This window comes from Acanthochromis polyacanthus, chromosome 20, assembly GCF_021347895.1.
Source record: "Acanthochromis polyacanthus isolate Apoly-LR-REF ecotype Palm Island chromosome 20, KAUST_Apoly_ChrSc, whole genome shotgun sequence".
NCBI lineage: Eukaryota > Metazoa > Chordata > Actinopteri > Pomacentridae > Acanthochromis > Acanthochromis polyacanthus.
In genome coordinates, this window is record NC_067132.1 from 3,090,630 (window position 1) to 3,102,420 (window position 11,791).

At 40.3% G+C, this 11,791-nt stretch overlaps 1 protein-coding gene across 1 annotated transcript; it reads right to left on the minus strand.

Annotated features, from left to right (window-relative positions):
* Positions 1-729: 729 nt before the first annotated feature.
* On the minus strand, positions 730-11,480 carry chchd7 (coiled-coil-helix-coiled-coil-helix domain containing 7). Its single transcript, XM_022213429.2, has 4 exons — positions 11,190-11,480; positions 5,328-5,387; positions 5,151-5,249; positions 730-1,446 (listed from the first exon to the last, which is right to left on the minus strand). The coding sequence occupies exons 2-4, from the start codon at positions 5,379-5,381 to the stop codon at positions 1,342-1,344; spliced, it is 258 nt and encodes an 85-aa protein (XP_022069121.1). The 5' UTR covers positions 5,382-5,387; positions 11,190-11,480; the 3' UTR covers positions 730-1,341.
* Between the last annotated feature and the right edge of the window lie 311 nt (positions 11,481-11,791).

Consider the following 11,791-nt stretch of genomic DNA (forward strand, 5'->3'; position numbering starts at 1 on the left):
TGTGTTTCCTCAGATTATCTTTGTCTTCCATTAAAATTTGTTTTATGACCTGAAACATTCAAGTGTGGCAAATAAAGGAAAATAGAAGATATCTGTTGGTGGACAAATACAGTACTTCATCACAGCACTGTATCCTTGGGCTAGTCTTTCACATTCCTTATCATTATGCTACAGGGGGAAAAAATCCTCTATTTCGTTTGTTTTGTTTTCAAGTATTGGGAGGAGCTCAGCCAAGGTTGCAACAGCAGTGCTCCCTCCAAATAGTGATGTGGAAATGATTCTGGTTGAACAACTGCATGTAGGAAAGAGAGACAATGGTATACTATATGTAATGGTACATAATCCTAGAGGCTAGCTTGCATGTGTTTCAGAGTTTTAATTGGTTCTTTTGCCACCATTTAAACAATCTCTCTCTTCAGCCTTGCAGAAGAGAGAGAAAATGTGGATATTTGCACATTTCGTCTTGTGGAAATGTCCTACGAGATTGACTTACAGTTCCATGGAGCTTAAATTTCCAATTAATTCAACAGCTACGGTTCAGGGAACATCAGGCTGATCTGAGATGGATGTGCTTGTGCTCAGTGGTTGCTTTCCTCCTAATCTTCTCATACAGCTTTTATTTCTCTTGTCCTGTTTAAGTGTGGTCACTTATAAATACCAAGCAGCACAATGTGGACTTTTCTCTGTGTAAACAGCCCAGATGTCGAACTGAAATATTAAAGACAACAGTAACCTGGAAGCATCACTGTATTCCAGTAATTTGACATTTCAAAAGGTTTCACAAAATGTGTCAAGACCATTTCAGACATCCATCACAGGCTGCACACCTGTTTGTTTCATCATAGATGAAGTAGTCTTCCACACTTGAGCGATTTATATTGTGAATGAGTTGAACTTTGGGGTTTACACACATGTATACTTTATTCAGCAGCTGTACCCTGAGTATGACTGGTTTTGGTTTTGTAATATCACTAACTCTTAAAATGGTTCTGTAATTTCACATCAAATCAAAACATTGAAGAAAGATGCATTTTCTTTCGAACAAAAATTAAAATAATACTTCAAGAGCATTTCAGTTACATTCCTACAACCTATCGGTCACAGTGTCACCAAACCAAAACAAGTAATCCATCTCACATTTAGTCTTTCTTTGACTTTCCTCCATTTCCATTTTATTGTATAACAATCAGTTATAGTCACTTCCACACAACCTCAGCTTGAACAAATGGTTTTCCGTAGCACCGTATACGGCCACTGCAGTGCATGAACATCACCACTACATGCTGGCTGTGAATGAAGTTCCTGGGCCCTCTGGTCTTCACAGTGTCCATATGACCACTCTCAGTACGGTTTGCCTCCAATAGCAGCGAGTATCTCCAGCCTCTCTTCAGCAGTGGGCATGTCAGGTCTCACACCATCTCTTCTCCTCTGCACCATGATGGTATGCTACAAAGAAACAAGCACAAAATGCTCAGTTAGTACACACACACACACACACACACACACACACACACACACACACACACACACACACACACACACACACACACACACACACACACACACACACACACACACACACACACACACACACACACACACACACACACAGGGAAGTGTAGTGAACAGTGTTTCTGGACTTGGTCCAACATGAAGTACTAAATCCTCTTTCACATTGTGCAGATTCCCTGACCAACCACTGGGGGTCCTACTGAAGTGTAAAGCACATAGAGCATGTGGATCTATGAACATGTAAGCTACTAAGAGTTAATAGTCTGTCCTTATACAGTCATGGGAAAATTATTAGACCACCCTTGTTTTCTTCAATTTCTTGTTCATTTTAATTTCAGAGCTGATATCAGACATTTTCCATGGTTTTCTTGATAATAACCTAAATTCCTTCAGTTCTTACATCAATAGCTAAGGCAATGACTACGTTTATATGCAGTCAATAACCCTTTCTTAACCGGAATATTAGCAATAACCCGGTTGTGTACAGCCATGTAAACACCCGCAAAAACCCGAATATGCTCATATTCTGGTTTTTAAAAACCCGAATAAGACCCCTGGGTTACTCCTTTTCTAACCCGAATATCTCGTCATATAAACGCGCATCGGAATATCCCCATAGAAAGAAACATTAATTTGCGTTCTGCGCATGTTTCATCCGAAAGAAATCTTGGTCTTTTGAGTACGGCAACTACTTGTATGCCGCGTCTGGGGCATGACCCACCGGAAATACACAAGGACAGACATGGCGAAACCCACACACGGCAGCACAGCGCCACACAGCGTCAGCACAGCGTCACACAACAGGAGTAAATCTGTCTGTTTAGGCATGTAAACGGGTTATTCCAAATGTTTCAGAAACCGGAATATTGACCTTAAACCGAATATTTATGGCATATAAACGTAGTCACTGTTCTGCCAAAAACCCAGGAAAGACTAACCGGGCTTTCCTCTGCCTCTCCTTGATGAAGGCCGCCTTCTTCCTGCTCTGTGTGACTTCAGACCAGCTTCAACAAGTCACTTTCCAACTGTCCTTGCCAAACAAGTCCCATTTGTCCACAGTGTCCTCTCATTTTTAAGGTCCCTGGAGGTCTGAGGATGATTCCTGACAGGAACAGATGAGTGGCGGTCATCTGGTGGTAGAAAGACGTTTCCTGACCAGCTAGCAGTTTGGTAGAACCATGCTGGGTTTGCTTTTTCTGGGTGTAATGAACGGCTGTCTTGGAGATCTTCAGTTTTTTCACTACCTGTCTCTCATTCATGCCAATTTCCAACAATGCAAAGATGGCTGCCTTTGTGGCTTCACATAATTCTTCAGTTTTAGGCGTTATGTGAGAGCTGACAACTTGTGAGTTGTGCTACAGCTTGAATGTCAGCATTAAACCACTCTAGACCTTTACATGAGCAGTGCTGCTGATGACATGAAATGTCCTCTTATACAGTGCCTTGTGAAAGTATTCGGCCCCCTTGAACTTTTCAACCTTTCGCCACATTTCAGGCTTCAAACATAAAGATATAAAATTTTAATTTTTTGTCAAGAATCAACAAGTGGGGCACAATTGTGAAGTGGAACGAAATTTATTGGACATTTTAAACTTTTTTAACATATAAAAACCTGAAAAGTGGGGTGTGCAATATTATTCGGCCCCCTTGCATTAATACTTTGTAGCGCCACCTTTTGCTGCAATTACAGCTGCAAGTCGCTTGGGGTATGTCTCTATCAGTTTTGCACATGGAGAGACTGAAATTCTTGCCCATTCTTCCTGCAAAACAGCTCGAGCTCAGTGAGGTTGGATGGAGAGCGTTTGTGAACAGCAGTCTTCAGCTCTGCCCACAGATTCTCCATTGGATTCAGGTCTGGACTTTGACTTGGCCATTCTAACACCTGGATACGTTTATTTGTGAACCATTCCATTGTAGATTTGGCTTTATGTTTTGGATCATTGTCCTGTTGGAAGATAAATCTCCGTCCCAGTCTCAGGTCTTTTGCAGACTCCAACAGGTTTTCTTCCAGAATGCTCCTGTATTTGGCTCCATTCATCTTCCCATCAATTTGAACCATCTTCCCTGTCCCTGCTGAAGAAAAGCAGGCCCAAACCATGAGGCTGCCACCACCATGTTTGACAGTGGGGATGGTGTGTTCAGGGTGATGAGCTGTATTGCTTTTACGCCAAACATATCGTTTTTGCATTGTGGCCAAAAAGTTGGATTTTGGTTTCATCTGACCAGAGCACCTTCTTCCACATGTTTGGTGTGTCTCCCAGGTGGCTTGTGGCAAACTTTAAACGAGACTTTTTATGGATATCTTTGAGAAATGGCTTTCTTCTTGCCACTCTTCCATAAAGGCCAGATTTGTGCAGTGTACGACTGATTGTTGTCCTATGGACAGACTCTCCCACCTCAGCTGTAGATCTCTGCAGTTCATCCAGAGTGATCATGGGCCTCTTGGCTGCATCTCTGATCAGTCTTCTCCTTGTTGGAGGTGAAAGTTTAGAGGGACGGCCGGGTCTTGGTAGATTTGCAGTGGTCTGATACTCCTTCCATTTCAATATGATTGCTTGCACAGTGCTCCTTGAGATGTTTAAAGCTTGGGAAATCTTTTTGTATCCAAATCCGGCTTTAAACTTCTCCACAACAGTATCTGGGACCTGCCTGGTGTGTTCCTTGGTCTTCATGATGCTCTCTGCACTTTAAACAGAACCCTGAGACTATCACAGAGCAGGTGCATTTATACGGAGACTTGATTACACACAGGTGGATTCTATTTATCATCATCAGTCATTTAGGACAACATTGGATCATTCAGAGATCCTCACTGAACTTCTGGAGTGAGTTTGCTGCACTGAAAGTAAAGGGGCCGAATAATATTGCACACCCCACTTTTCAGTTTTTTATTTGTTAAAAAAGTATAAAATATCCAATAAATTTCGTTCCACTTCACGATTGTGTCCCAATTGTTGTTGATTCTTGACAAAAAATTTGAATTTTATATCTTTATGTTTGAAGCCTGAAATGTGGCGAAAGGTTGAAAAGTTCAAGGGGGCCGAATGCTTTCACAAGGCACTATAGACCCTGGAATACAATGAAGCTGAAGCATGTCAGATAGAACATAAAGTATGATGGAATCAGCTGAATTTTTTGTCGTGTTCATTGTATCCTTCAGGTAATTTACCTTTAGTGGTACCAGGCATTGAAATGAACAAGAAATTGAAGAAAATAAGGGTGGTCTGATCATTTTTTCCATGACTGTACATCTAATTTTGTTTACAGCACTTTATTAGGTTATTTTACTTCCTCATTCGCACACATGCTCACATTAATGACAGTGGAGCTGCTATGTACAGTAACAGTACAGGAGCAATAAAGGGTTCAGTGTCATGCACAAGGAGGGGGTACTTGAGTCAAACTGCCTGCCCTACAATTACTGGACAACCCACTCTACATCTGAACCACAATCGCCCCACAAAGGTCTTCTAAGGGTTAAAACTAAAGGCCCTGTGATCATGAGCATGCCAGTACTGCATCCAACCCTCAGAATTTATTGAAATATCACATGCAGACATTCTTCATAGCTCACTGTATTTTTGTCCCTGTCAGGTTCCTCATTTTGTTCTCTCTGATCGTGGAAAACATACACTCACCCAGTATTTTCTACAGTTCTTATATCTCTGGAAATAGGCTGAACACATGCTCTTATCATAGTTGTAGGCATCTAAACACTTCTGGGAGGCATCACTTTCCTGAAAAACAGAAGCAGATACAAACTTAGAACAGGGTCAGGAACTCTGAGCAGCAGGCAGATGCTGGACACACCTTACCTCGATGCACGGGTTAATATCTTCATTCCGAACTCTTCGTGCTCTTTTATCCATTTAGATCTGTGTACAGATGGATAACATAAGCAGGTTCAGTTTTTGCATAGATTTTTCTCATGAACAGGCTCATCTCTTCTCTTTCTGAGTGTGTTTGAGTGCATGATGTAATGAAGTTCATCATACGACTGACTGCAGCTGAGGGGCAAACAGAGGAACATTCACATTTCTACAGCTCAGTTCATGTGAATATTTTTTGGATTTCTAAAAGCCAGTGTCAGTTAAAATAGAAACTCCACAACAAACACAACTCCAGTGTTGTCAAAGCATTTTTTAACTACAAAAAAAAGACAAATCAGGATTATGTCATGGACTCATTGAGATCTACTCTTTAGAAACACCCAGTGAAGCATCATGAGCTTAAGTTATAAAGCTGCTGCTGACAGAGGGCCAAGGTTAACCTAAACTCAATACTACCACTACTACTACTGCTAGCATGCATAAGGCCAGTCAGGAAAACTAGTTTAATGTTTAATTAGTCCAGAGCATGCGTTTACTAGCTGGACATTTTGATCCCTCTAATATCGTCTCGTTTATCTTTCCAGAAAAATCAGAAAACTGGATTGGGCATGATGATGACGAACATAAGAGACATAATAATCTTTATATCAAGTTTTGTCACCAACAGAAGCTACAAATGTACATGCTGATGTGCTGTTGCAGTTTGAAACTTCATCCTATATATAAAATATTACAACAAATATACAGTATATATGAAAACATGTATAGCATTTATGAAGATGAGAAGCTTTCAACTTTAAAGCAGAGCATTGATCTACCAGACACTGTAGAGCAGACGAAGTCAAACTCCCCACAGCAACTAGTCTATGAATTTTAAAATGTCAATATTTGTACATTTATTTAGAATAATGACTTTACGTAAATATTTGCAAATTATTAAACTGCAATTGTGATGAAGTAAAGCACACATAATACACTGCCCATCCAAAAAAAAGTCGCACACTAATATTTCATTGGACCACCTTTAGCTTTGAAAAAACAACACTCATTCACTGTGGCATCGTTTCAATAAACTTCTGCAATGTCACAGCATTTATTTCTGTCCAGAGCTGCATTAATTTTTCACCAAGATCTTCTATTGATGATGGGAAAGTCGGACCGCAGCACAAAGTCTTCTACAGAACATCCCAAAGGTTCTCAGTGGGGCTGAGGTCTGGACTCTGTGAGGACAATCCATGTCATGCTGATGCTGATCCACATATTCTCAGTGTGAGCCCATGAATCCTGGCATCACCATCTTGGAACATGAAGAAAACCTCCACTGATGTAAAGACCTGGTCATTCAGTATGTTCAGGTATCAGCTGACCTCATTCTTTGGGAACATAACGTTGCTGAACCTGACCAACCCCAGATCATAACCCTAACCCCCCACAGGCTGGTAGACACTAGACATGATGAGGGCATCACTTCGTCTGCCTCTCTTCTTACCCTGATGCCCCCATTACTCTGGAACAGGGTAAATCTGGACTCATCAGACCACATGACCTTCTTTCAGTGCTCCAGAGTCCAACCTTTATGCTACCTAGCTAATTGAAGCCTTTTATTTCTGATTAGCCTCACTGATCACTGGTTTTCTTAGAGCTACAGCTGTTTAGTCCCAATCCTTTGAGTTTCCTTCACATTGTGTGTGAGGAACTGTTCATACTTTCACTATTAATCATGGCCGTGACTTCTACTGTTGATTTCCTACAATCATCTGAGAGTTTGTTTTGACCACATTCTCCCTAGAAGATGATGGATCTCCACTATCCTTCAGGTTATAATAATGCGTCGGACGGTTCTTAACCTGATTTTAGTAGTTTCATCTCCTTAGTCGTTTTCTTTCTTGATGCAGGCCAATAATTTGACCCTTCTGAGACAGATGAACATCCGTTCCAACATGGTTGTTTATGAAATGAGAAGCTCCTCCCTGCATCAGCTAGGGTTAAAGAAGTTGTTGCAGCTGAAACGTATTCATCACTGCAGTAATTATCCAACGGAAGGCTCTGAACTATTTGCTTGGTTAAATTCAGGTGTTGATTTTTGTTTTTTGGACAGGCAGTGTATATGAATAATGCTTGTCTGACCTGACAACCGAATGCAGGACAACTGTTTCTAAAGGATTTCTGCCACCCTCTGGTCATGTATCGCAGTGAGAAATGCTAGTAGCTCACAGTGAACTTTGATGTAATCTATATATTTATATATTTACTGTTTCAGTGCACACAACAGTTCAGTTTATGAAAACTGATCATCTTTATTTATTGACTGTAGCTACATCTGATTGGCAAAGAAAAAAACTTGAGTTTCTTTTAGGTTTCATAGAAGTGTACTAAGTTGTAAATTATGACAACTTAGTATGTTATAAATTAAAAGCACAGTCATAATTAATGACAGTTGACTGCATTGTTATTATGTTTCTGTAAAAATAAAAGAACTTAGATACACATGGTATTTACTGTTTGAATAGTAATGTACTCAATTTTAAAATAAAATATTCTAATATTTAGATATGTTTTTCTGTAGGTCATATTTATTCAAATTAAAATATAAAAATGCTTGAAATATTTAACTCCATATGCAATGAGTGCAGCATGGACAAAAACTGTTTCTTTCTTTAATAACTGATGGGAAATATTCAACTTTTTTTGATATTCAAATTCTTTAAGACTGAACCTGTTTGAACAGTCTGACTCAAATTTTTATAAGGGAAGTTGTTTTTTCATGACCTTCTGGCATTTTCCACTGCACTTGTAGGAAGACATTTTGCTGTGTAACCCTAGGAGTTTCAGCAGAAAGCAAGTGGATTTCTCTTACAGGTTCTTGAAGACATTTCACCTCATATGTAAGTACTGCTGACTTTATCCTGAAGAAGGACACCGTTCATACCCGGTCATCAGAAAAACACACCAGGAAGGAGTAACACATTTCAACTCTGCCACCTACGACATGATCTGCTTGGAAACGTCGCTCATCACAGCCAAAACATCACTGAAAGTGAAACTGGTCTCAGACGAAATAAGGGCTCCATTCGACGTCACATCACTCTTTACATGCATTCCCACATCAGAGGCAGTGGAGACTGTCAGAAAACAACTTCTGCAGGACAGAACCAACCTCATCCTCAGCCAGATATGTGCCCTGCTGCACCTCTACCAGGCCACCACCTACTTCAGATACAACGAAGGTTTCCACAGGTAGACCCACAGCTGTGCCACGGTTCTCTGCTGTCACCCATTGTGACAACCCTCCACGCCACAGGTTCAGATATGTGGACGACACCTGGGTCAGAATCAAAGCCCAAGAAGTTGAAGCCATCCCAGAGCACATCAGTTCAGTGGACAGCAACATCAAGTTCACTCAGGAACATATGAAGCAGAACCAGCTCCTTTATTAGACTGTGTGCGCATGTTGAGGAGAATGGAGGCCTCAACTGTGAAGTCTACAGAAAGACTACAGACTAATATCTGCAGTTTGGCTCCCACCATCCACTGGAACATAAAAGTGGGGGTCATCAGAACCTTAAAGCACTGGGCTGAGAATGTTCCTTCCAATGCAGAGGGGAAGCAGAAGGAGCATTCCCACATTAGGAAAGCACCAAGGAACTGTGGCTACCCCAACTGGGCCTTCATCAACTCTATAGAAGACCTAGGAAACACAACACCACAACAAACAGTGAAATAACAGGAGGAACAACGCTGTTCTACTGGAGTATCCGAAAAACTCTGAAGGATTTTCTCCAAACGTAACATCTCGGTGCACTTCAGACCCACTCCAAGACAAAAACTGGTTCATCCCAAGGATAAAACACCGCTGCACAAGAGAATAATGTTGTAGAAGCAGTCCAATGCAGTGAGGAGTGCATGGTAACAGGGGAGACAAAACAACAACTTCACAAGCACTTGGTTCAACACAGGAGAGCAGCGAACCAGAGATAACACACACCAAGATGTGTAACTGCTGCTTATGTGCCTGTATAAAGCTCTGCTGTTTCTCACCTTCGTCAGTCACCTGTTCAGACTGTGCTCTGTTAATGCTGACTAACTGTTGCAAGTAAAACTTTGCTTTGACACGAGAGACGACTCTGAGTGTTCATTTGGAGAAGTCAGGACTCCACTGAAGAATTCTCCTGACAGACAGCAACGTTCACATTTTGGACAGAGAGGACAGATGGTTTGAGAAAGGAGTAAAGGAAGCCATCCTTGTCTAATTAGAACAGCCATTTCTAAACACTTATCAAACACCTATAATCAGTTACAAGGTCTCTCCTCAGAAGGTTTTACCACCATGGACATCTTGAGTTCTTCCTGACATGCAGATTCGTGTCCTTTGTTGTGTAAACTGCAGCTTCATGACCTTTAATTCCTGTCTTTGCTGTTGGATCAGCTGGTTTCACAAACATTTACACCAGTTAAAACTGAAGAAGCCTCTTAGATGAGAGGTGACGTGTCTTCAAGAATCTTAAGAAATCCACATGCTTCCTGGTGAAGCTCTTGATGTCAGCATGACCTGGATGACTGAGAATCTACACACACATACTGCTTCTTATCATCATATGACCACAGGGACATTTGTGTCTTTATTATGTTCGATAATTGTGGCCGTGTTAAAAAACATGTTTCTGATGTCATTCCATTTAAATTTTGAAGTTAGCTTTTATACTTTATACCAAAACCTTAATTACAAGAGGGCAGTGGTGTAAAACCAGCAGGTGAAGCGTCTTATTTAACCAGTAGGGTCAATATAGAACAGCAGGACTTTTTGTATCATAGTGGACATTTTTGCTGTTTTCAGGCCTAAAATCAACATGGTTGTCTATAAGCTAACACCATATAGCATTTTAGAGAAAGATTCTTCTAAATATTATATATACAGTTGAGTAAAATTGAAATTTAAAGCTATTTATAAAAATATTGTAGTAAACCTGTTCACATATGAAAACTCCACTACTTTATATAAAATAACTCAGAAAGCCTTGGAGTTTATAAAAAGAACACAATCCAAACTATTTCTGAATCAGCTCATTTTATTATTGTTCAGCTCATTAGAAGGTGGTTGTTTGGACGGTTATTTAGTTGACACTTTAGTGATATCCAGTCACTTTTTATTAATAAGTGATTGCTTCCATAATAAATAATTATGGAATTTGTAAAGACATGATCATAATGAACAAAAAAACATGTTTGCTTTCTTTACTTTTAATAAAAATGTATGCAAGATTTATCCCATGGACTTCTGAAGTCCCTCAATTATATATTAACCCGGACAATTTTTGAGTCATTTTGGACAATATTCTTGCCATTTTCAACAAGTTTTATGTCAGGTTGGATCTTTTCTCATCAGTCTGGATCACTTTTGTGTCTTTGGGATAATTTTTTGAGTCATTTAGGAATTGGTCTCATTCTGGACTAATTTTCTGTAATTACAGATCATTTTCAAGTCATTTTGGTCCATTTTCGAGTCATTTTGGACAACTTTTGAATAATTTTTGGACAATTTCTGAAACATTTTGGACAATTTCAGAGCCATGTTTAACAAGTTTTATGTCAGCTTGGATCGTTTATCATCATTTTAGATAATTTTTATGTGTTTGGGAACTACTTTTAATAAAAATGTAGCCCACAGACGTCTAGAGTCCCTCAGTTATAGCCTGACCCTGCAGCTTTCCCCCTTCACATGTAACGTTCCTGCACTGCAGCCGACCAGGTTGACCTTCATTAATGCGACCAAACATCGGTGTCGCTTTTCTATTTCTATGGAATGAGTAAAGCTGGAGCTGAACACAGGTATCCAACGTTCATACCTACCTTTAATAAATGCCACCTTCAATCCGGCGTTAGTCTAATGACTTGTGCAACCGCCTCGTATCCACACAAGTGAAGGTTATCCAAAAAGTCCCAAATAACTGTCAGGATTATTAACTCTTCCTTTGGTCAAAATGACATTAACATGTTTAGTCTGTAAAAGGACGGCAGGGCTGTTGCTTGTGAAAGCTAGCGAGCAGCTATATGGCACATTCAGCTACCTAATAATGCTACACGAGTCACTAGCTCCACTGTGGTTGCTAACAGCGCACCAGGAAAATCAGCCACACCGTCACCCGATGACTGACAGCAGCATTAGCCAATAGGTGCCCCTGAAAACCAACCGCGTGGACTGACAGTGTAACAAGCCAATAGGATTCAAAGACCGACAAGTTTGTTGTCCCATCTTTGCAAAATAGACAACAGCAAATATTAACGATTGACAGTATATCTGTAGAGTCCAAAAATTTGACTTAAATTCAAAGGCATCGTAAGTGACACTGAAGTGAAATTGGCAGAGCTTTAAACTAATCAAAAAAGCAGAAGTGGGCGGAACTTGATGTGGGAGTGGCTAAGTCATCAAAGTATGGTTGCATCGCAGCGCA

Excerpts from the sequence above, each read along its gene's own strand:
- chchd7 (XM_022213429.2), bottom strand. The coding sequence starts at position 5,381 with ATGGATAAAAGAGCACGAAGAGTTCGGAATGAAGATATTAACCCGTGC. Across the intron at positions 5,250-5,327 it reads ATATTAACCCGTGCATCGAG|GAAAGTGATGCCTCCCAGAA; the intron begins GTAAGGTGTGTC and ends TCTGTTTTTCAG. Across the intron at positions 1,447-5,150 it reads AGAACTGTAGAAAATACTGG|CATACCATCATGGTGCAGAG; the intron begins GTGAGTGTATGT and ends GTTTCTTTGTAG.